The sequence below is a fragment of the Sarcophilus harrisii genome, chromosome 5 (assembly GCF_902635505.1).
Source record: "Sarcophilus harrisii chromosome 5, mSarHar1.11, whole genome shotgun sequence".
Taxonomy (NCBI): domain Eukaryota; kingdom Metazoa; phylum Chordata; class Mammalia; order Dasyuromorphia; family Dasyuridae; genus Sarcophilus; species Sarcophilus harrisii.
This window is the reverse complement of record NC_045430.1, coordinates 100,168,243-100,194,617: the sequence shown is the minus strand read 5'-3', so window position 1 is coordinate 100,194,617 and position 26,375 is coordinate 100,168,243. Positions and strand designations below refer to the sequence as shown.

At 34.8% G+C, this 26,375-nt stretch overlaps 1 protein-coding gene across 1 annotated transcript in view; it reads left to right on the top strand.

Moving 5' to 3' along the window:
* Window positions 1–26,375, top strand: part of PKP2 (plakophilin 2) — a 138,014-nt gene that overhangs the window by 42,171 nt on the left and 69,468 nt on the right. The window contains exons 4-6 of the mRNA XM_031938154.1: window positions 9,780–9,915; window positions 19,758–19,965; window positions 25,138–25,315. Coding sequence (XP_031794014.1) covers window positions 9,780–9,915; window positions 19,758–19,965; window positions 25,138–25,315 — 522 coding nt within the window. The remainder of the gene's footprint in view (window positions 1–9,779; window positions 9,916–19,757; window positions 19,966–25,137; window positions 25,316–26,375) is intronic.

Here is a 26,375-nt window from a genome sequence, read left to right as displayed (position 1 = left end):
CACACACACAAATTTAAATTTGGTACAACTAGGTGGTGCAATAGATAGAGTACCAGCCCTGAAGTCAGGAGGACCTAAGTTCAAATCTGTTCTCAGACACTTAACACTTCCTAGCTGTGTGATCCTGGACAAGTTACTTAATCCCAAATAAAATAAAATGCTCTAAATCATTATTGATTAGAGAAATACAAATCAAAACACTTCTAAGGTACCACCTCTGAGATTGACTAAAATGACAGAAAAGGAAAATTACGCATTTTGGAAAGGATGTGGAAAAATTGTGATACTAACGCACTGTTTGTGGAGTTTGCCAGTCATTCTGGAAAGCAATTTAAAACTATCCTCCAAGGTCTATGTTTACTCTTTGACCCAGCAATACCATTACTAACTATGTCTCTATTCCAAAGAGATTTTACATATATGTACACACACACACACACACACACTCACACACATATATATGTATGTTTGTAAAGGAAAAAAGGCTTATTTATACAAAAATATTGATAGCAGCTCCTTTTATGGTAGCAAAGAATTGGAAAATTAAGGGGATGCCCATCTAAACAAATTGTGGTAAGTGTGATGGAATACTAATTGTGCTATAAAAAATCATGGGCAGGATGACTTCAGAAAAACATGGGAAGTCTTATATGAATTGATACAAAGTGAAGTGAACAGAACCAAGAGAACATTATACAGCAATATATTATATATATTATTTTTATATTATATTACATATTATAACAGCCATATTATATGATGATCAATATGAATAACTTAGCTATTCTCAGCAAAACAATGATTCAAGACAATCCCATAGAGTATATCATGATGGAAAATTTATCTCCCTTTTTAAATAACTTTTTTTCTGCTTCACCTCAAAATGGATAATTTCTTAAATTTTATCATTTGAGGGGGGCTTCACCAATCCCTCAAGTAAATTTTGTTTTGTTTTGTTTTGTTCATAGCTCTGGAAAGATGAACTGAACATTTCCATAGTGTCTTAACACACTTAACATCAATCAGTACTGAAGCTATTGACCATTTACCTCAAGTTGAAATCAACCATTCTCTAGCTGAAGTTCCAAGTGAAGATTTTGAATGCTATTAGACTACTTTCATGTAGTAAAGTATTGGGTGCTGATTCTATTCCAGCTGAGAGTTATAAGGTGTATGTGTGGTGATAGTGGTGGTTGGGTCCATTGCTCATACAAATGCTGACTGAAATTTTTCAGATTATATGGCGAGAAGTTATGCTCCAGGAGTTTAAGGAGGCTTCCATTGTCCATCCTTATAAAGGTAAAGAGAATAGATGGTCCTGTGACAATCACAGTAGGGTCTCTCTTAGTCATTGCTGGCATATAGTATAGTATGTCACTTTCAGGATGGTATGCTTGCCTGGGTTCTGAACAATGGACAATGTTCTCAATCTTTCCCAGTCACCAATGGAGGGAAACAAGGTTGTGTGCTTGCTTCCATTCTTTTCAGCCATTTTGTCAAATGCCTTCAATGAAGACAAACATGGAATCAAAGTCAGCTACTACACTGATAGTAAATTCTTCAACTTGAAAAAGCTATAAGCCAAAACCACAGTGAAGGGTGCATGATTTTTTGTTTGTAAATGACTGTGCACTCAATGCAGCTTTTAAAGAAAGCTGCAACAAAGTATGGATCATTTCTCTGCTGTTTGTGCTAATTTTGGCCTAACAATTAACATCAAGAAAACACAGATCCTCCATCAGCCAGCACCATACCATCCAGAATTATCAGTTACAGTAAATGGTTTTGAATGCTATGAATCTTATCTTTGCAGTATACTTTTCAGGGATGTCCACATTGATAATGAGATTGACACATGCATTACCAGAGCTAGTTCAGTGTTTGGAAGTCTCCGAAGGGAAAGTGTCAAAGAAGAGAGATTATTAGACTATCAAATTGAAGGTCTACAGAGCCTTTGTGCTGACCACATTGTTGTATGTCTGTGAAATTTGGATGGTATACCAGTACTATGCCAGGAAACTGAATTGTTTTCATTTGAATTGTGTTAGGAAAACTCTAAAGATCATCTGGCAGGATAAAATACCCGTCACTGAGGTTCTTTCTCTAATTAAACTGCAAAGCATTCCAACTCTACTGTAGTTAGCACAACTCTGTTGGCCTAGCCATATTATTCGAATGCCAAATGTAAGCTTGCCAAAAAAATTATTTTTTGGAGAACTTATGCAGGGCAAGTGCTTACAAGGTGGTCAGAAAAAGTGATACAAGGACATTCTCAAGGTATCTTTTAAGAACTTTAGAAATGATTGGATCTATTGTAAGATGACTTAGCTATTCTCAGCAATACAATACCAATATAACTCTGATGGACTTATAATGAAAAATGTTATCCTTCTCCAGAGGAAGAACTGTATCTGAAGACAGACTGAAGCATTTTTTTTTTACCTTTATTTTTCTTGAGGGTTTGTTTGTTTTTGGCCTGTGTTTTCTTTACAATATGACTAATATGGAAATGTTTTTGCATGACTGCACATACACAATCTATATTTAATTATTTGTTTTCTCAATGTGAGTGGGGAAGGAGGAAGGAAAAGAATTTGGAATTCAAAGTTTTAAGAACAAATGTAAAAAATTGTTTTTATATGTTAACTGGGGAAAAATAAAATACTAAATAAAAAAAAGTTCTTTAGCAGGCTAGTGTTTCTTTTATTATTTTTTTTAATTAAAGCTTTTTATTTTCAAAACATATGCATGGATAAATTTCAACATTAACCCTCACAAAACCTTGTGTTCCACTAAATAACATTTTTATAAAAGAATAAAGTACCCAAAAGAGTGTTAGGTGGAAATCATAGCATTAATAACCCTGATTGAACCATACAAAAGCCCTGCAGGGTCTCTAGGTGTCCTCTCTTAGAGCCAAAAATGAAAGAGATAGTGAGAGCTTCCTAAAAACAGGATTATGTCCTGGCAAGTCAGGGATAGCAAATGCTCAGCACAGCATGGAGGCCTACCTCAGTAACAGTCTGTTTCCTGACCTTCTGTCTTGACGCATTGCTTTCTCAGTTATATAGTTATGTAGATAAGAACCCAAGTCCCCATACACACACTCTTGGAAAACTGGATTTCTCAGGATAGGAAATGGGTCTTTAGTTCAAACTAGCTTTAACCTCTTAAGAACTATTATATGAGGGGCAGCTAGGTGGCACAGTGGATAGAGTACCGGCCCTGAAGTCAGGAGGACGGACCTGAGTTCAAATCTGACCTCAGACACTTAACACTTCCTAGCTGTGTGACCCTGGGCAAGTCATAGAAAGTCATAGAAAGAAAGAAAGAAAAAAAGAATTATTATATGACTGGAAGCAAGTACTTTTGTGCTTTTTCCAGAGAAGGTACTGATGGAGGTTAAGTACAGATCAAAACATACTTTTAAAAAATATTTTCTATTTTTGTTTTGTTTTAAATCTGTATTTTCTTTTTTTATTGTAATAAGTTTATTTTTAATACACATTGCTTTATGAATCATGTTGGGAGAGAAAAATCAGAGCAAAAGGGAAAAACCAGGGGAGAAATTAAAAAAACAAAACAAAACAGAAAAAAGTGAACAGAGCATGTGTTGATTTACATTCAGTCTCCTTAGCCTTTTTCTGCATACAGATGGTATTTTCCATCCAAAGTCTATAGGGATTGCTTCACATCATTGAACTGCTGAGAAGAACCAATCCTTTCATAGTTGATCATTGCACATTCTTGCTGTTTTTATGTGCAATGTATCCCTGGTTCTGCTTGTTTCACTCGGCATGAATTCATGTGAATTTTTCCAGGCCTTTCTATAATCAACTTGTTCATCATTTTTTATAGAATAATAATATTCCATTACCTTCACACCATAGCTAGTTCAGTCATTCCCCAATTAATGGGCATCCACTTCTTTTCCAGTTCTTTGTTACCACAAAAAAGAGCTGCTACAAACATTTTTGCACATGTGGATCCTTTTCCCTTCTTTATGATTTCCTTGGGATATAGACCCAGTAATTGCACTGCTGGGTCAAAAGGTGTGCACAGTTTTATAGCCTTTTGGGCATAGTCCTAGATTGCTTTCCACAATGGTTATATTCTTTTACAATTCCACCAACAATGCATTCGTGTACCAGTTTTCCCACATTCCCTCCAATATTTGTTATCTTTTCCTCTCATCTTGGCCAATCTGAAAGGTGTCAGGTAATATCTCAAAGTTATTTTAATTTGCATTTCTCTAATCATAGATGATTTAGTACAGTTTTTCATATAACTATAAATGGCTTTAATTTCATCATCTGAAAATTGCCTATTCATCTACTTTGACCATTTGTCAATTGGGAAATGATTTCTATTCTTATAAATTTGACATAGTTCTTTATATATTTTAGAATTAAAACCTTTATCAGAAATAACTGTCTTTAAAGATTTTTTCCCCAGCTTTGTAATTACCTTTTAGTCTTGTTTCTGTTGGTTTTGTTTGTGGAAAACCTTTTTAATTTAATGTAATGAAAGTTGTCCATTTGCCTTTCACAATATTCTCCAGTTGTTCTTTTACCATCAATTCCTCCCTTGTCCAAAAATCTGATAGGTAAATTATCCCTTGTTCTCCTAATTTGTTTATGGTAATATCTTTTATGCTCAAATCATTTATCCATTTTGACCTTATTTTGGTCTGGGGTGTAAGATGTAAGTCTATGCCAATTTTCTGACCTATTATTTTCCAGTTTTCCCAGCAATTTTTGTCAAATAATGAGTTCTTATTCTTGACCTTTGTTCTTCCAGATGAATTTTTTTATTATTTTTTCTAGTTCTATAAAATAATGTTGTGGCAGTTTGATTGGTATGGCACTGAATAAGTGGACTAATTTAGGCAGAATTGTCATTTTTATTGTATTAGCTTGGCCTAGTCATGAACAATTAATATTTTTTCAATTGTTTAGATCTGATTTTATTTGTCTGAAAAAGTGTTTTTTAATTGTATTCATATAGTTCTTGGATTTGTCTTGGCAGGTAGACCCTCAAATATTTTATTTTGTCTACAGTCATTTTAAATGGAATTTCTCTTTCTGTCTCTTGCTGATGGGCTTTGTCAGTAATATATAGAAATGCTGATGATTTATGTGGGTTTGTTTTACATCCCGCAACTTTGCTAAAACTATGAATTTTTTTCAGTAAGTTTTTGGATGATTTTCTAGGATTCTCTAAATATATCATCATGTCTGCAAAGAGTGATAATTTTATTTCTTTATTCCTATTCTAATTTCTTTAATTTCTTTTCCCTTTCTTATTGCTGAAACCAATATTTCTAGTACAGTGTTGAATAATAGTGATGATAATGGGAATCCTTGTTTCACCCCTGATCTAATTGGGTATATGTCCAACCTCTCTCCATTAAAATAATGCTTGCTGTGGGTTTTAGATAAATACTGCTTATTATTTTAAGGAAAACTACCTTTACCCCTATACTCTTTAGTGTTTTTAATAGAAATGGGTGCTGTATTTTGTCAAAAGCCTTTTCTGCATCTGTTGAGATTATCATATGATTTCTGTTAGTTTTGTTACTGATATAGTCAGCTATGGTTTTCCTGATATTGAACCAGCCCTGCATTCCTGGTATAAATTCTACTTGGTCACAGTGTATTATCCTGCTGATAAGTTGCTGTAATCTCTTTGCTAATATTTTATTTCAAGTTTTTGCTTGAATATTCATTAGGGAGATTGGTTTGTAATTTTCTTTCTCTGTTCTGAACTTTCCTCATTTAGGCATCAGTGTCATATTTGTGTCAAAAGGAATTTGGCAGTACTTCTTATTTATCTATTTTTGCAAGTAGTTTACATAGTTTGAATTGTGTTCTTTAAATGTTTGTTAGAATCTCTGCACTTTCTTTTGCAACATGGCTCATGTGAAAATATAATTTGTATGCCTCACAAGTATAAATTATTAAACTGATTGCCTTGTCAATGGGTGCAAAAGGGAAAGAAGGAATTTAGAACTCAAAACTTCTAAAAATAAATGTTAAAAATTTTTTTATTTGCAACTTGAGGAAAAAAATAAAAGACTTTTACAAAAGAATATCTTGCCTCAAAGGTTCTGATAAAGGACTCATTTCCAAAATATATAGAGAATTGACTCTAATTTATAAGAAATCAAGCCATTCTCCAACTGATAAATGGTCAAAGGATATGAACAGACAATTTTCAGATGATGAAATTAAAACTGTTACTACTCATATGAAAGAGTGTTCCAAATCACTATTGATCAGAGAAATGCAAATTAAGACAACTCTGAGATACCACTATACACCTGTCAGATTGGCCAGAATGACAGGGAAAGATAATGCAGAATGTTGGAGGGGATGTGGGAAAAGAGGGACACTGATACATTGTTGGTGGAATTGTGAATACATCCAGCCATTCTGGAGAGCAATTTGGAAGTATGCCCAAAAAGTTATCAAACTGTGCATACCCTTTGATCCAGCAGTGTCTCTACTGGGCTTATACCCCAAAGAGATACTAAAAAAGGGAAAGGGACCTGTATGTGCCAAAATGTTTGTGGCAGCCCTGTTTGTAGTGGCCAGAAGCTGGAAAATGAATGGATGCCCATCAATTGGAGAATGGTTTAGTAAATTGTGGTATATGAATGTTATGGAATATTATTGTTCTGTAAGAAATGACCAGCAGGACGAATACAGAGAGGATTGGAGAGACTTACATGAACTGATGCTGAGCGAAATGAGCAGAACCAGGAAATTATTATATACCTCAACAGCGATACTGTATGAGGATGTATTCTGATGGAAGTGGATTTCTTCAACAAAGACAAGATCTAACTTAGTGGATTTCTTCAACAAAGACAAGATCTAACTTAGTTTCAATTGATCAAGGATGGACAGAAGCAGCTACACCCAAAGAAAGAACACTAGGAAATGAATGTAAACTGCTTTGCATTTTTGTTCTTCTTCCCAGGTTATTTATACCTTCTAAATCCAATTCTCCCTGAGCAACAAGAAAACTGTTCGGTTCTGCACACATATATTGTATCCAAGATCTACTGTAATCTATTTAACATGTATAGGACTGCTTGCCATCTTTGGGGAGAGGGTGGAGGGAGGGAGGGGAAAAATCGGAACAGAAGTGAGTGCAAGGGATAATGTTGTAAAAAATTACCCTGGCATAGGTTCTGTCAATAAAAAGTTATTTAATTAAAAAAAAAGAAGAAGAAGAAGTAATAAGACCAGAGTAGAAGAATATCAAATGAAATGAAAAAATAAAAGCTTTCAAAAAAAAAAAAAATCACACAGGCAATTATGACAAAGCCAGAATTTGAATCTACATTCACTGACTCCAAATTCACTATTCTTCCCATTATACTAGACTTCCTCATTCTGACATATTTCTTTAGTGCTTTAAAGTGTACAAAGCACTTTCTACATAAACTTAAGGAGTTTAATTCTGTAAATTAAAAAAACTGAGATTAGGAGAAATAAAGTTCCTTAGACAAGGTCACTCAACTAATAAATGACAGAACCACAGAGTGAACTCAATCACGCCTTTAAACTGGTTTTGGCATCATGGTAGCTAAAGACTTGCAATTAGAAAGCACACATCAACTGCTGGTCTGTTTTTTTTTGCTGGAAACTGTGAGCATTGGTAAGAGTCCCAGTGATGTAAGTAACTTCAAATCCAAAATTGAAAGGAGAAAAATGCATAATGAATCCATTAACAATTAAATATTAATCAGACATAAATGGAACATGGAAATGTTTAAAATAAATGCTCTTGGTGGTATTATTAAATGTTAAGTCTCATGCATACAAAATTGTTTTATAGCCTATTTTAATCAGTCCCCTTTCTTTCTGAATCTAGGAAATACATAATTAACATATTTTTTCTTAGCCATCAGCTTAAATAATTAAATGGTGTGACTAACATTTAGATGGAACAAACACAGAAGTCCTTTCAAATGGCTTAACATTTTATGAAGATCAGCAAAAAAATAAATAAATAAATCACTTTAAAAAAAATAAAGCTGAACATTTTTGGCATTTGGGATTGGTAGCTAATGATTCTTCATTCCAAGATTGAATATATTTGAAAAATTAACCTTAATTAGTGGGAAATTATTCAAATTCTTCCATTTTCAAATTGAATTTGAAGTACTTTTGTTTACCATGAGAGCATTTTAATAGATGCAATGTTACAATCTCAGTGATTTTGGAACAGGGGCAGGAAGCAGGAAGCAAGAGGGCAGGGGCAAGAAGCAAAAAACGCTTCAAACAATACTTCATTCTCCGATGTCAACTGAGATTCCAACTGACAAGATTCCTAATTTAAAAAAAAAAATAACAACATAATTCTGTTTAAATTCATTTGGAATTTTAAAGAAATCCCAATTTGGACCAATCCCTACATAAGAGGCAATTTGAAGTCTGAAGAAAAGATTTGTCCAAGTTTCCATTGAATTTAGAAGTTGTTGAAAAAATATCTGAAGTAACTTAGAGCCATCTCTCTCTGAAGTCTAAGAAAGAGTCTATACTAACTGTGAAAGAGCCTCTAGAATATATGACCATAAATTGGCTTAAATTAGAATTCTTTTTATGGTAACAATTTAGAAAAAAAGAAATTTGATGCCTCTCTATTCCACATTGCTAACATAACAATTGCTAACAATATTTTCTCTCTGATTATTCCTCTCCATTTATACCTCCTATTCTCCCTGGCTTCAAATCTCATTGAAGAGCTACTACAAAAAAGCATTTTCCAACTCTTCTTGATCCTAATGCCTCTCCTCTGTAAATTATTTCCTATGTATCCTATATGTATCTTTGTATATATTTTCCCCTTTTATTACATAATGAACTTCTGGAGGTCAGGGACTGCCTTTTGCCTCTTTTTGTATTACCGACAATTAACAGTGCCTGGCATACTGTTAATACTTTATAACTGTTTACTTAATGACTCATTGATTCAGTAAAGAAATGTAGTACTGTGGTGACAGAGTCCAAGTGTGCTTTTTATAAAAAAAAAAGTAAGCATTAATAGATTACAGCACGGTATCTTTAAATTTTTTTTTAAATATATGATAATTATTCCTTAATAGTTCAATATTAAAATTTGTTTTATTCTTAATAATGATGTTATGACTTGTTTTAACAAATATAAGGCAGCTTGTCTGGCTTTCCATGTGTTTTACATGTACATAAACCAGTAATATTTCTTTGACCTGGGACAACGATATTATGGGTTGATCATCCCTGAGTATTATAGGGGAGACATTTTGAATTTTGGTATTATAGTTACTAAGTATCTGACTGCAGTGTTTTTCAGACTTGTTTTTTTCATTTTGTAAGTAGATAAAAATTGTTCATGTAAGTTTTTTGAAGTTGAAAGTACAGTCTAAGGATAATTAATAATAATAATAATAACAATAGCTAACATTTATATAGTGCACTGTGTTAAGCAGTTTACAAATATTATCTTATTTGATTTTCACAACAACCCTGAGAGATAGGTACCCACATTTTACATATAAGGAAACTTAATATGTGACTTACCCAAAAATTGCTAAGTTTCTGAGGCCAGATTTGAAATCAGATCTTTCTGATTCTAGGTCTGTTCTTTTTATGCACTCTGCCACTTATCTGCTATTTCCTTTGTAACAAAACTTTCTGTAAATTTGTGAACTTAAAACAAATACACAAAATATACCCCTCAAAAGGCTTGTACTTTACTAAACTCTTAAGTTTATTTTCCATGTTTAGCCATGAAGATGTGGAGATGACTTTGGAGTATGCAGTTAGCATACTGGATTCAGATAACACACCAGCACCTAGGATTCAAACTGCAGCCACTTTTATACAGCATGAATGTTTCCGGAAATCAGAAGCCCGAAAAAGGGTAAGGCTTTAACTTAATTGTAAATGTTTTGAATTAGATGTTTAAACATTGAATAAAAATTAAATTATTTTTAAGATTAAAAATAGATATGTATATGTATATATATATGTATATGAAGTTTTCACTGATCCCAAGTTTTCCTTTGTCCTACTACATAATCATACTTTTGAGAAGAACTTGTAAGGGTCCTAAGTTTATTTTGAAATGCCCTCTCTTTCTCTGTATAGAAGGGATATAATCATAATTAAGAAAATCATTTCTTATGTCCAAAGAGCTATATAACTGTGCAAACCCATGGCCTAGCAATAGTGCTATTAGGTCTATATCCCAAAGAGACCAAATAAAAATGAAAAGGATCCATATGTTGTGTGTGTGTATGTGTGTGTGTGTGTGTGTGTGTATGTACATATATATGTAGTTCTTTTACTGGTGGCAAAGAATTAGAAATTAAGAAGATATACATCAATTGAAAAATAGCTTAAGGAGTTGCAATATGTGATTTGAAGGAATGACAAAGGAGATGATTTCAGAAAAATCTAGGAAGATTTATATTAAATAATGCAAAATGAAGTGAGCAGAACCAGAATAACATTGTACACCATAGCAACAATCTTGTAATGGTAATCAACTGTGACTTAACTACTCTTTTCAATATTGTGATCCATGACAATTCTAAAAGTACAACAACTGAAAGGACTCATCTTGAAAAATACTATCCACTTTCAGAAAGAAAACTGATGAATTTTTAAATTGCAGTGAGTTTTTTTTCCCAAGTTTTTCTTTCTTTCTTTCTTTTTTTTTTTTTTTTTTGCAACATGGCTAATTGGGAAATGTGTTTTGCATGACTTCACATGTATAATATATTCACATGTATATTGATAGTCTTCTCAATGGATGAAAGATAAGGGAGAGATTTTGGAACAGAATATTTTTTTAAATGAATGTTAAATCCAAAAAAGAAAGGAAGGAAGGAAGGAAATTAGATTGTTTTTATATTGTTCTTAACTAGCTTAAAGAATTTAGCTGGTTCCTTGTGTGTCAGGGTTAAGTAGACAATGATCTCATTTATAATCTATATGTAAACTATCAAGTAGACTGTGTCACCACTTTACTTAGTGACAATAACACTAATCCATCTCTTTCTAGCCCTGACTAATTTTATCTCATTATATCCAGTTCAAATGCAATCAAGGAATATATTTTGATATTTCCTTATAAATTACTAAAATTGCAGTATATCCCCATGAAGTTTATTATCAATGAATCTGAAGACAACTTTTTTTATCTGAAGAACTTTTTTATCAATGAATCTGAAGAGCTTTTGCTCTTATCTAAACATTGAGACAGGGAAAAAAACTGTTTGCATGTGTATTGTTATAAAGATATAGGCATAAATATGCATGTATACATACACATATACATCTCAAAAACTCAAATTTCTTGAGGTTAAACATCAGTTGCTTATACAGTTTTAACAATGTAAGAAAGAGAAAAACAAACACATAATTATTTACAATATATTTGCTCTGAGAAAGATCTTAGCCCTTGAGTCACTTCTATCATATAAATTCACTTTTATATTACAAATAATTCATAAATTTCATTCATTTATACAAATAGAACAAAAATTATAGAAGTCACCCTCTCAAGATGTTTCCTCATCTGTATGAAAGAATCTGTAATGAAAGAATTGGGCTAGATGTAGTCATCCTAGGCACTTTTCTCTGTATTTATTATCTTCCCAAACTACCAATTGTCTTTTGGGCCTCTCAAATTGTTATGTCTCTTAGGCATCTGAATGTCAACATATTCAAAACATATCCAAACTTGTTGGAATCTTTACAAACTGTTAAGCCATTAGAATTGATAGACAATAATTATCTTATTTAGCATGGGTCAATATGATTGATTTGATCTTAGAAGGAGATATTTTGGGCCAGAACGTGAAACAAGGTACTAAGTACAACTGATAGAAACGATGCTTGTGTTCACACCTTTAGAGAGCTCAAAGAAGCAAGAAATATTTAAGTACTCATTGGAGTTCACACGGTTTAGTAGAGATATCCGAATTTACACCTTCCTTAAACCCTGCCTCCAGAAGGAGGAGTTAACCTTTGGGAGATTCAGAAGAGTTATTTGGGAACATTCCCAGGGGTCAGAGAGGAGCACTCTGGGAGGAAGCCCACAAGCCCTCTGTCTGAGGCAAGAGAGATTCATTACAACTTTCACCTTGGTGCTGGCTGGAAGCTGAAGAAAGCAGAGGCAGGAGCAAAGGACAAAACTGCAAGAGCTCTTAGAACCTAGCAGAGAGATAGGCCTCTGAGCTAACTGGCTATATTGAAGGACACAATAAAAAATCTGAACTTTTACCAGCTGGCTGCGATTTTGGGTGATTATTTACTTGTAACTGAAACTAAGGCTGCCTCCAGAAAACCTCCCCGAGAAACCTCTCTCCCAGAGAAAACCATCTTATTATTATATTATATTTAAAGAAAAAAAAAAAAAAAAAAAACACCAACACAAACTTATTAACTTTGCCCTGAACCTTTTCCCATATTTCCATAATCGTTGAGAATACCACCATCTTCTCTGTCATCCAGACTCGTAAACCTCAATTCATCAACTCCTCACTTAGATTTATCCTACATACCCAATCTGTTAATGCATCTTATTATTTTTATCTTCACAAAATCCTCAATATATGTTTCCTTCCCTCCACTCACAGTCACCATCCTATCAACCCATGTTTGAACTAGCCTTCTGATTGGTCTTCTTGACTCAAATCTCCCCCTTCTAAATTATCTTTCACTCTAATTGCAGTGATTTTCTTAAAGCACAAGTTTGACTAGTTCAGTCCCTTTCTCATAAAACATATGTGGCTGCCTATTGCCTCCAGGATCAAATATAAATCAAAGCCCTTCACATCCTGGTCCCTTCCTACCTTTATTGTGTTCTTATATTTTACTTTCTTCCACACACTCTGTGATCTTTCTTTGTTGGTTGCTGACTGTTTCTCACACACAGCATTACCTCTCCTAACTAAATGTCTTTTTACTAACTGTTCCTTATGCCTTGAATGGTCTCTCCTCACCTCTACCTCCTGGTTTTCTTAAAGACTAAACTAAAATTCCATTTTTGACAGGAAGATTTTCTAAGTTTTCCTCTTTTCTTTACTCAATTCCCTCTGAGATTATCTTCTGTTAGAATCCTTACAAAGTGTTAACTCATTAGAGTAGATAGAGACAATAATTATCTAATTTAGCATGGTTCAGTGTGATTGATCTGATCTTACAAGGAGATGTTATGGGCCAGAACTTGAAACAAGGTACTAAGTGGAACCGATAGAAACAATGCTTTGTGTTCACACCTTGAGAGAGCTCATATAAGCAAGAAGCTCTTAGGGCCAATGAGCACTCTGGGAGGAAACCCACAATCCCACTCTCTTGGAGGAGGAATCAACCTTTTACACCAAGCATAAAAAGAGCTTCAGTGAGTCAGTCGGAGTCAGTTCAGAACATTGCCAAGAGTCGTTGAGGAGCATTCTGGGACAGACACGGAGCACTCTGGGAGACTGAGAGCCAGAAGCCCTCTCGGAGGCAAGTGAGATTCATTCCAACTTTTACCTTGGTGCTGGCTGGAGACATTCGGAGTTGAGCTAGAGGCAAAAGATTAGCAATGAGAGCTCTTAGAACCAAGGAAAGCTGAGGCCTCTAAGAAAACTACCCGGGCCCAAGGAAGGAGAAAATAAACATTTGAATTTTTATCATCTGGCTACGTTTGAAGTGATTATTACTTTTAACTGAAACTAAGGCTGCCTCCACAAAACCTCCCCAAAAAAACCTGCTCCCAGAGAGAACGATTATATATTAAGGAAAAGAAGAAGAACACCACATTTTGGTGCCCTGAATATGGGGCTGACAGGACACTGATCCAGTGGAAAAACCTCTGATCCTGAATCCAGTGGAAAAGTCTCCTCAACCCAGAAATTAGGGTGAGTACAACAAAGAAATTTTGTTAAAAAGAGTTAAAGTAGAATTTCAGCTAAGATGGGACAGATGTTTAGAAAACAGCCTTCTGTTTCTGTTCAAGGAAAATGTTTAGAGAGCATTGTCAAAGTTATGAAAAGCCAAGGTTTGATTATAATTTTGCAGCAGATCTGAACTTTTAGAAACTGTAAAGCACATATGTCCTTGTTTCTTCTCTATGGAAAAAGAATTGGATCTAGAGCAGTGGAAATTAGTAGGAGAGGATCTTTGTCAATTCTATAATAAAAATGGACCTGACTCAATTTCCAAAGACATGCTTAATACATATAATTTAATATAACTGGCTTTAGGAAATTTTATAAGTGTTAAAATAAGGAAAAAGAAGAAAGAGCAAGAAGGGGAAGTGACAACTAAACTAGGTGAAAAAGAGGAAGAATCAGATAAGAACGGAGTTAAGTACAGTTCTGAGTGTAATACTTCACAGCAGGAGAAATTAGATCATTCCACATCTCATGACCCTCCCCCTTCAATTAACCCTTCATGGGTGGAGGAAGAAGGGGGAGGGAGAGAGGCAAAAACACAATCATCTGTGAAGAAGAGTATGACAAGATTAGAAGAAGCATTAAATAAGGCAAAAAAATGAAGGAGAAGATATATCTGATTTTATAAATGCATATCCTGTGATTGAAGAGCTTGACTCTTCAGGTCAAAAAGGGAGAAGATACACTCCTTTTAATTTGGAAAAAATTAAAGATTTGAAAAAGGGTTGCACTCTTTATGGGGCTACATTCTCTTATGTTAAAATGTTACTAGATAATTTGTCTTATGAAATCTTAATCCCGAATGATTGGAAATCCACAGCTAGAACATGTTTAGAACCTGGACAGAATTTGTTGTGACTTTTGGAGTTTCATGAATTATGTAGGATTCAAGCCCAATGCAATAGGCAAACAGGAGTTATTGGACAAATCACTTTTGACCAACTAGCTGGTGAAGGTCAGTATGGAGAGAATTCAAAACAGATTTATTATCCCATACCCGTGTATGAGCAAATTTCTAAGGCTGCAATAAAAGCTTGGGGTTCCCTCCCAGAACAAAAAGATCGAGAGGAAGCCTTCACAAAAATAGAGCAAGGTCCCAATGAACCCTTTGCAGATTTTGTGGGACGTTTGCAAACAGCTGTAATAAGAACCATTGGAGATACTGCTGCCACAGAAATAATGAGCAGACATCTGGCTAAAGAAAATGCCAATGAGGTTTGCAAAAGAATTATATGGGGACTAGACAAAGATGCTCCTTTAGAGGAGATCATAAGGCGCTGTGCCACAATGGGCACAAATGCTTATTATACCCAAACTATGATGAACATAGAAAGAAAGGGTCTCTCTTGGGAAGGGACTTCTAGAGAAATTCGTCGATGTTTTCAATGTGGAAAAGTTGAACATTTGAGAGCTCAGTGTAGCTATAGCAATAGAATGAGAAGACGGTGAGATAAAACCCCAAACCCCATGTCCAAAATGCAACCAAGGCTTCCACTGGGCCTCAGAATACATATTGACACAGGGAAATGAGAAGCGGAGCCCAGTTCCAAGATGTCATACAAAAGACAGATGAGGCATGATAGCAGCTGAGGTTACACCCAGAGAGTCTTTAGAAGATCAGGACTCTGATGTGATCAATCAGCCTAAAAATAATCACATGGCACAAAGGAATTACAACTGGGGAGAATACAGGTCTTTTAATCCAACAGGGCAGTCAGTGTCCAGTGCAAAACAGTCCCAAAGTAATTACCAGATGATGAGGAGAAATCCCAAAAGTGGTAAATAGAAGGGAATTAGATAGGTTAACTGCCTGGGAGAGAGGGTTTGCTTGTATTTCTACAGATGGAGAAGGAATAAGATGGGTGCCAATGAGCCGTATTCGCCTTGTTCATCAGAAAAAGAAAAAAAACCTCAAAACAAAGGAGAAGATTGAAGAAACATTTGACACTGAAAGAGCATGGCTGACAATGAGACTGTTAAAAGAACTTCAAAATCTTCAAGAATCATTGGATTCCCTAACACAAGATAAACAAAAACCAGCAAGAATCATTGGATTCCTTGAGATGAAAAATTGTAGATGAGACTGATTGCAGTACTTCAGAGCTTACAGGAATTATTGGATTCCTGGCACATGAACTATGGACAATGGATTCCTTTTGGACTATTTCTAGGACTCATGGACATGTATAAATTCTCATGTTGATTCATCTTATTTGTTACATTACTACTAGTCTGTGTTATATTGCTATGTGCTTAAGTAATTATGTGTAATGCCTCCCATATTGATGGATTTAGGTATACCTGTTTCAAGTGAGCCCCTTCAGAAACCCGCTAATCTGATTTGATTTTCCATTTCCTTTAGTGTTTTCACCTCCCTTTCTGAGATGTCAGGGAGGGTGTGGCCACCTTTTTATGGTGTTTTCACTTCTTTTTTGAGCAGTCAGAGAAGGTGTGATCACCTTATTTTGGGGGTTCTCACCTCCTTGAGAAGTCAGGAAGGTCATGACCACCTATGTTCTAAATCAAAAGAAAGGGGGAGATGTTGGAATCCTTACAAAGTGTTAACTCATTAGAGTAGATAGAGACAATAATTATCTAATTTAGCATGGTTCAGTGTGATTGATCTGATCTTACAAGGAGATGTTATGGGCCAGAACTTGAAACAAGGTACTAAGTGGAACCGATAGAAACAATGCTTTGTGTTCACACCTTGAGAGAGCTCATATAAGCAAGAAGCTCTTAGGGCCAATGAGCACTCTGGGAGAAAACCCACAATCCCACTCTCTTGGAGGAGGAATCAACCTTTTACACCAAGCATAAAAAGAGCTTCAGTGAGTCAGTCGGAGTCAGTTCAGAACTTTGCCAAGAGTCATTGAGGAGCATTCTGGGACAGACACGGAGCACTCTGGGAGATTGAGAGCCAGAAGCCCTCTTGGAGGCAAGTGAGATTCATTCCAACTTTCACCTTGGTGCTGGCTGGAGACATTCGGAGTTGAGCTAGAGGCAAAAGATTAGCAATGAGAGCTCTTAGAACCAAGGAAAGCTGAGGCCTCTAAGAAAACTACCCGGGCCCAAGGAAGGAGAAAATAAACGTTTGAACTTTTATCATCTGGCTGCGTTTGAAGTGATTATTACTTTTAACTGAAAACTAAGGCTGCCTCCACAAAACCTCCCCAAGAAACCTGCTCACAGAGAGAGAACCATTATATTAAAGAAGAGAACACCACAATCTTCCATTTGCACAATTTCTGTTTTGCTTACAAATACTTTGTACATTTTGTCTCCATTATTATAACTTGATCTCTTTGAGGGGAATTACCATGATTTTACCTTTCTTTGTATCACTAGCATTCAGCACAATGAATGGTACACAATATATTCTTGTTGACTAGATTAAAAATGAAATTCAGTAGAGATAGATTGTAAAATTCTTTCATTTGGGTTCTAAAAATCAATAATACTCATATCAGATAAGGGAGAATTGGCTTAATGGAAATACTTATGAAAAAAGCCTTTTGAATTTTAATTGGCTACAAGTTTAATGTAAACTCATTATGTGGTGTGGTTGTTTTTAAAAAAAAGAGCTAATGAAATCTTAAATGCCTATGAAAAAAGCCTTTTGAATTTTAATTGGCTACAAGTTTAATGTAAACTCATTATGTGGTGTGGTTGTTTTTAAAAAAAGAGCTAATAAAATCTTAGGTGTCATTATAATATTATCAAGAATGGTGTAATAGTTTGTGATCTGGATTGAGTGGGTTCACTACATATAATCATTATTTAATCTCAACTGTTATAATCCTCATTGCTGCATGATTAAATTTTTATTCTTTAATTGACTTTGTTCCATTCCCTTCAGTGACTGCTTCAAACCTTTTCTTCTCTCCTCATGCTCCCAACAATACCACATTCCTCTCAGAAGCAAAACCAGAACTAACATAGGATACTGGCATTATATATATCTCCTACCACTCTGGCTCTGCCCAATGCCACATATTCCTATTGAGAATCTTCATTGAGGCAAACTATTTATGGAAATAAAACAGAATATCAAGAAAAGGTTGATATTTCCAAAATCAAAGAAAAACAAATCTGATAGTAATATAAATCTGAAAGAAGAAAACCCACCAGAGTCCATGCAAATTTAAGAAATTTTCCCAACAAATGCCTCTTGGTATAGGATCTATCTCTGTCTTTAAGCTATGTGCTATGTATAATATACTACCTAATATGCAAGAATAATCTATTTAGGCTGGCTTAATTCCTTACTATTTCTAAAGAATCAGTGGTATCAGAATCCAAGTTGTACTAATTATAGTTTTTTTCAGTCCCCAGACTTTCTCTGACTTTTCTCTATTTTTTATCTTCTTGATATTCTCCCTAATTTATACTACTTTCTAAAGAAATCAAGAATGGCATTTAAAATTACAAAATTATAGGAGCAGCTAAGTGGCACAGTGGACAGAGCACCGACCCTAAAATCAGGAAGAACTGAATTCAAATCCAGTCTCAGACACTTAGCACTTCCTAGCTGTGTGACCTTGGGCAAGTCACTTAACCCCAATTGCTTCAGAAAAAAAGATTAAATAACATTACAAAATTATTTTGTTGAGTCCACATGTTTTTCTGTAGACATCTAAATTACATAAATATTTGTAATTATGTAGTTGATTACACAAATAACTGATAAGATTAACATGACAAATTATTTCTTCCCTAAATTTCTATTTGTTTTGCAATTACAATACTTTGGAATGAAAATTTGTAGTGAGGGGCAACTAGGTGGCACAGTGGATAGAGCATCAGCCCTGAAGTCAGGAGGACCTGAGTTCAAATCTGGTCTCAGACACTTAACACTTCCTAGCTGTGTGACCTTGGGCAAGTCACTTAACCCCAATTGCCTCAGCTAAAAAAAAAAAAAAAAAAAAAAAAAAGGAAAGAAAAAAGAAAATTTGTAGTGATACTTTAAATGTTCTGGTCTCCTCTGTTGATCTCTTCCTTCTCTGAGTTCCTTCTATACTTGTCTTCTGTATCACCGGATTTGCAAACACATAGTATCTTCCATTTTCTCTAATAATTTTAGTATTTTCTCTGACAAATATAAACTCTGAGGGAAGAGACCACAGTAGGTACTATAGTACAAAACTTCTTAAACTTTGGGTTGCAATCCCATATGGGGCTGCATAACTGAATGTGGGAGTTGTGAAAAATTTGGCAACAATAACCAAAAATTAGTTCAAAATCAAATATGTAATGAATCCTAGGTGTTTTACCTGTCCTGTATCCTGAGACTTCACTGCAGCCTTGGTTCTGAACACAGAACATGCGTACTTTTTATGCAAGCATGAGCTCAACTCAGATTCTAGCCAGGATCAAGTAAAAATTTCTTGGACAAAAAGGGATCACAAATGGAAAAAGATTAAGAAACCCTGGTAGGGTTTTTAGGTAGAGGTAGAGCTTTACTTGAAATCTGGAAGATGCTAATTCAAAACTTATCTCTAATACAAACTGGATAACCATGGACAATACATTTCTCAGCCTTATATCCTTATCTGTAAAAGGAGCTCATGATAGTAGTATCTTCTAGGATCGTTTTGAAGATCAAATAAGATAATATATGTAAAAGTATTTTGAAAATCTCAAAGTTTATATAAATGTTAGCTATTATTATTATTATATTGTATCACCTAACATAAATAGTTTTTAATTGATGAATTAAACCCACAAAATAACAGAACAAAATCAATTGTCATTATGTTATATGCCTCTACACTAAAGCCACAAGGTAAATAAACATGTGGATTTCCTCCTTCAGGTTAATCATCTTCGGGGTATACCCAAGCTTCTACAGCTCCTAAAAGTACAGAATGAGGATATACAGAGGGCAGCATGTGGAGCCCTAAGAAATTTGGCATTTGAAGACAATGACAACAAGGTGGAAATAGCTGAACTGAATGGAATTCCTCAATTACTCCAGGTCTTGAAGCAAACTAGAGACTTGGAGACCAAAAAGCAGATCACAGGTATTGCATTTTAAATATTTAAGACCACAGCAATAGACACACCACCCAGATGTACTATATTATATATTTTCCCTAAGTCTTTTGTGGCAAGTAATTGATGGGCTCTTGATTTCCCTTAATTGCCCTTGATCAGAATATGCCGAAGGTAATTCTAAAGGGATATTGTTATTCATTCCCTTTCTTTAGCAAAAAGCTATGAAGCAAATTTTTGTCAAGGTTTGCTGCTAGGAAAATAAGTCTGTATACACTCAGGTTATATGAACATTTGCTTTCTTTTGATATTACCTCTAAGTGGCTTAGCAGAAACCATGGTGGATTTTCTTTTATTTGATTTAGATTAGCTCTCTTTAGTCAGTCTAAAATGGAGAGTTGAACATTTCACATCTTTAAACTAATCAGCATCAGTACTTTCATTCCCCAAATTACTTCAGTTCTTTCCTTCATTCTGCCTGTGTAAGGGTTCTGTTCCTCTCTCCAGCTAATGACTGTTCCTTGTTACTACCTTCTAGGTTCATCTTTTCTATCCAAACTAATTATCTCAGTTTCATGCCAATATGATATCTTGGCTAGAATCTTTCTCTGATAAAGACAAGCTGACCTTTTTTTGTTCCTAGTCACCATATCTAGCTGATAAAAGCCAAGCCCAGTGCTACTAGGCTAAGATTAGGTCTTTCCCCTTTGACAACTGTGTCTTTATAAATATAATCTTTTTATTTACAAGACATATGCATGGGTAATTTTTCATCATTGACCCTTACAAAATCTTCTGTTCCAACTTTTTCCCTCCTTTCCCCCATCCCCTCCCCTAGATGGCAGGTAGCCCAATACATTTTAAATATAGACAGCTGTGTCTTGCGGCAAATCAAAGTCTTCTATCATTTAGATAACTACCTTGAGAGATCTAACATTCTAATGTACTCCCAGTAGCCTTTCATAACTGCAAATGAATTGAGTTCCAAGAAATATAATCTGAGGAAACCAGGCCAGTATTTTTCTCCATCCATCTAGTCCAAATTTTTTTTTATAGCTGACAAATATTTGTCAGCTACAAGCTATTTGCTTTGGTGCTGCATTTGATGTATAAATAAACTCAGTCTACTTTTCACATATTTAGTTACTTATTGTCCTTACTTAAATCTATTTCACTTTACATGTCATGGCATCACCTCCCTGGTGTCATGGTACTCTTTCAGAATGAAGGACAAACAACAACTAGAAGAAGTTACTAATTATTCATCATCACTCTTGTCATTTCCTGCTTGAGCTATTCTACTAACTTCCTAATTTTTTTTTTGTATATCTCTTTTTTTGTCATTCTATCCTTCATACAACTTCCAAAGTAATAATTCTAAATCACAAATCTTACCTTATTACTTCTTAATTCAGCAAGCTTCAGTGGCTTATTATTACTTTGAGTATAATTTTTTTTCCTTTTTAGCAGTTAAAGGCCTTTATAATTTTTATGTATGTCAATGGATGTTTGAAAAAGTAAAAAAATGACTTAGCAATTACTCTGCCAGAAATGACATATCATTGAACTTATAAGTCAGGAATGTCATAGGTGGCATATATATTTTTACCTTTGGCATAAATGTCTTTATTCAGCCCAGTTATACACAAACTTCAGTTAAAGAAGCAGAAATTAGTAGCTATTGGAGATAGGAAGAAGAAATTCCATCAAAATGCATCCCCTTTTCCTGTCCTTTTCTGTCACTCTCCAACTTGCCTTGTGCTCTGAGTAAATTATATTAACTTTTAGTTAGATAAAGAAATTCACTTTAACTTTGCTGAAAAAATCTAGAATTACCTATTAAAAATTTCAAACTGGATATTCCATAGACATTTCAATTTTAGCATATACAAAAACCACTTAATATAGTTTGATAAATCCACCGATGAGATACAAATGATGAGGTTAGTGATAGTTGTGATGAGGTGCGAGAATTGGGGTGTAAAATCCCTTCTGGTCAGGGCAGGTCTTATACAAAAGAATTCACAAACCCGAAATCTGTATGGTAAAAAGGGATTTATTGACACTGAGAAGCCACCTTGTTAGGAAGACAGACTTCTTTAGTGGGCAAAAGTTCCTGTTAGGAAGATAGCAAAATTTAACATTGAGAAGAGAATATCTTCATCAGTGGGTATGGTCTGTTAAGACATCTGCAAAAAATATCTGGACATGTAGCCCTTGATATATTGGGACTTGCTTTGATCTTTGGCCTGGATATGGGGGCCAACTCTTGAGAGACTGATTTTCTTTTTTTTTTTTTTTTTTTTAATTTAATAGCCTTTTATTTACAGGTTATATGTATGGGTAACTTTACAGCATTAACAATTGCCAAACCTCTTCTTCCAATTTTTCACCTCTTACCCCCCACCCCCTCTCCCAGATGGCAGGATGACCAGTAGATGTTAAATATATTAAAATATAAATTAGATACACAATAAGTATACATGACCAAACTGTTATTTTGCTGTACAAAAAGAATCAGACTCTGAAATATTGTACAATTAGCTTGTGAAGGAAATCAAAAATGCAGGTGGACATAAATATAGGGATTGGGAATTCAATGTAATGGTTTTTAGTCATCTCCCAGAGTTCTTTCTCTGGGCGTAGCTGGTTCAGTTCATTACTGCTGCATTGGAAATGATTTGGTTGATCTCATTGCTGAGGATGGCCAGGTCCATCAGAACTGGTCATCATATAGTATTGTTGTTGAAGTATATAATGATCTCCTGGTCCTGCTCATTTCACTCAGCATCAGTTCATGTAAGTTTCTCCAGGCCTTTCTGAAATCATCCTGTTGGTCATTTCTTACAGAACAATAATATTCCATAATTTTCATATACCACAATTTATTCAGCCATTCTCCAACTGATGGGCATCCACTCACTTTCCAGTTTCTAGCCACTACAAAAAGGGCTGCCACAAACATTCGTGCACATACAGGTCCCTTTCCCTTCTTTTTGATGAGAGACTGATTTTCAATTCAAGAGCTATTTAATTGTTGAATTAAAATTCAATGAGATTATACTTAACTGGGAATTTGAGCCACTGAGAGTTGTTTGTGCCAATTCAATGGAGGATGATTGACCAAATTCTCCAATTGAATGAGACCACTTAACTGGAAGTTTATAGGCTTTTCCCAGGATCTGAGAATCCCCCCAAAGGGAACACAATTTATATCTGGGGGCTCCCCAAAAAATCTCAGTTGATGTCACCCCCACCCTTCTTCTGAACTTCCTTATTTCTGTACCATCCTTCCAGTCGCTCAGGGACACAATATCAAATTCACCCTTCCCTCTTTGTTCTCCCCCTTCCCAAAATAGTTAAATATTTGCCAAATTCTATTGACACCACATCATTTCTCACATCCATCTCCTTATCCCTTCTCTCCGTTCATAGTTATCACTTTGCTGAGGTCCTCATGATCTATTTCAATAGTTTTTAATTGGTCTCTCACTACCCTATGTTTCTTCTTTATTCTGTCCTTCATACAACTACCAAAGTGATATTTTGAAAGCACAGAACTTACCTTTACACTCCCTATTCAGTAAGTTCCAATAGTTTCCTATTACCTTCGAGATAAAATATAATTTTTACCATGTTTAACATATATTGGATTACTTGCCATCTAGGGGAGGGGGGGAGGAGAAGGGGGGAAATTGGAAAATCAGTTTTTGCAAGGGTTAATGTTGAAAAATTATTCCATGCATATGTTTTGAAAATAAAAAGCTTTAATAAAAAAAAAGATAAAACATAAATTTCATTTAGCATTTAAAAGTTTTACAATTTGACTGACTCTTCTTAAGCACTCTATAGGGAGGCATCCTATTTCTTTCAATTATATAAGAATTATTCTCCTCCAATAAAATTGTAACCCATGAGGTCCATACCAGGAGAACAAGGACTGTTTTATTTTTGTCTTTGTATCACTAGTGCTTTGTACTAGTTATGGGCTTTTAATGAATTTATTAAACAATTTAACCTTGAATTGTGGGTAAACAACTGGAAGCTTGAAAGAAAAAATAAAATAAAACAAATGCTAACTAGATCTATTACTTAATAATTGTTCTCTCTTCTGCCTTCTCACAAAGACTATAATACACATTTTAATTCTTTTCTTTGGCAGCTATGTAATCCTTCCCCTTTACTATAAGACTTGGAGCAATTAGATAGATTTCAGGAAGAGGAGCCGGAGAAAATTGTATGAATACCCTTAAATAATGGAATCTTCTAGGTTGCCATTGTCTCTCCTTTAGCTGCCAGACCATAAAATAAGGAAGAAAGGTTGCATTCAACAAAAAATCCTGGAGGGCACATACTGTGTTTTCAGTATGTTCTGGATAACATTCAATAAACATTAGCGGGTGGTGTTTATGAGATTAGTGTTAACAGGTCCAATTGGAATGTTTGTCCAGTCTCCCCTAAGCATCAGAAGTAAAAACAAAGCACACTAAGCAGATCCTACATACTCCTAAGGGGAAAAAAAACAAAACAAAAAAAAAAAAAACAAGTATAAATCTGTTTTTTAGGTTTTTGTCTCCTGTGAAGATGTAGTTTAATATAATGGATAAAGAGTTAGTTTGGGTGCCAGGAAGATGTTTAAGTCCTATCTCTGTCTGGCTATCTGAGCTTGGATAAGTTAATTAACCTACAAACTATTTTGGGATTCTCAAAAAAGCACGTTACACAAAAGATGTCAAGTTGCATTTGTAGAAGGAGGTTCCTCATATGGGAATTCCCTCTTTCCCAAAGTACTATCTCAATTTTTGCAATGCTAGATTTTATAATTGCAATTTGTAACTCTCATGAGGTCAACTCCATGGTTGAGTTTTGTTTTGTTTTTCAGCAAAGTAGCAATAGTTAAATGTCTCTGGCTTTGATTCACATTTCTGTTTAATTTAACTTAAACTCCCCAGGTTCATTCTATGGGCCATGGATTTTAAGGAGTTACTTCAGCTTATCTAATGAACTTGAAACTGGTTAGATTATTGTTTTGTTGGGTTTTTTTAAGATCACTTTTAAATCCAAAGAATTATGATGTTAACTGATCAATAAGTTAGCAAAAAAGAACTTATTAAACTCCTGTTATGTTCCAGGAACTGATACATTTAATAGACAGTTATGCACTACCCTCTTCTAGCCTATCTTATTTCCTTGCTGTGTAGGTTTGCTGTGGAATTTGTCCTCTAATGAGAAACTCAAGAATCTGCTGATTACAGAAGCTTTACTAATCCTCACAGATATTGTCATCATCCCCTATTCAGGATGGTCTGAGGGTGATTACCCCAAAGAAAATGGCTTGCTTGATTTTGATATATTCTACAATGTCACAGGATGCTTAAGGTAAGATCATTTTTCTTCCATTTACAATCCTTCCATTTCCTTTCAGCTTATATTTTAAGCATTATATCTAGGTCTTTTCCAAACCTTCTTCCTATCTACAAAAGCAACTGAGAGAGCTAAAATGATTCTTTAAAATTATCCTAATAATATAATAATCATCCACTAACATCCTATCCTAATGCTTTCTTTTGGTTATTGATTATTAAAGCATAGTACAAACCCTGTTACACCCTAATACAATAGTTTTAAATATTAGTTATAGATTTTTCTTTTTATTTGAAGTTTTATTCTTCCTATTGACAGACACTTTTATTTATTGATAGACCAAACTGGACAGATACTACTTGTTGTTTTAATCTGGCACACTGTTAATAACCAAAAATATAAAACAAATGATTAGCATTGCAGAAAGCAGTCTCACTGAAATATATTCACACTTGCTCTCACCTCTCTGTGTTTTTATGACACTACTTTCCCTTCATTTCCTTTCAGCAGATTAATCATCACGAGAGTAGTCAGGTGTTAAAGTCCAAATTCTTTATTGTCTTCTTGCCTGGGGCCCGGGCCAGCTTGGTCTCAGTGGAGGAAATGTAGGAGGACAGGCCAGCCACCAGGGTGATGTGAGATGGAGTGAATGAATCTGGCTGGCTCTGAATCCCTCTGACTCTGTGTCTGACCCTTCTGAGTCTCTCTCCAAGGCCTTCTGCAGCTGGGTCTAGCTCTGACTCTGGCTCAGTTTATAGAAACTTTATATGCTCTATTTTGATTACAAACCAATCATTATATCACTAGGAAACCATTATTTGTTGTAAGATTAAATCAATCATACTGAACTTGGAGAACTATTCATCACCATGCTAAACTAGATAACCCTTGTCTCATCAATTCCACTGAATTAGCACCTTGTAAGAATCCTTGTGTGGGGGATGTAGAAGACCCTTATCCAAAATGACTACTCAGAGATCACTCAGTAGAAAGCAGAAAGGTTGTTTATTAAAATCTCCAGAGGATGAGCCATCCCATCACGAGATAAGAAAGAGAAAGATCGTGGTAGGAGGGC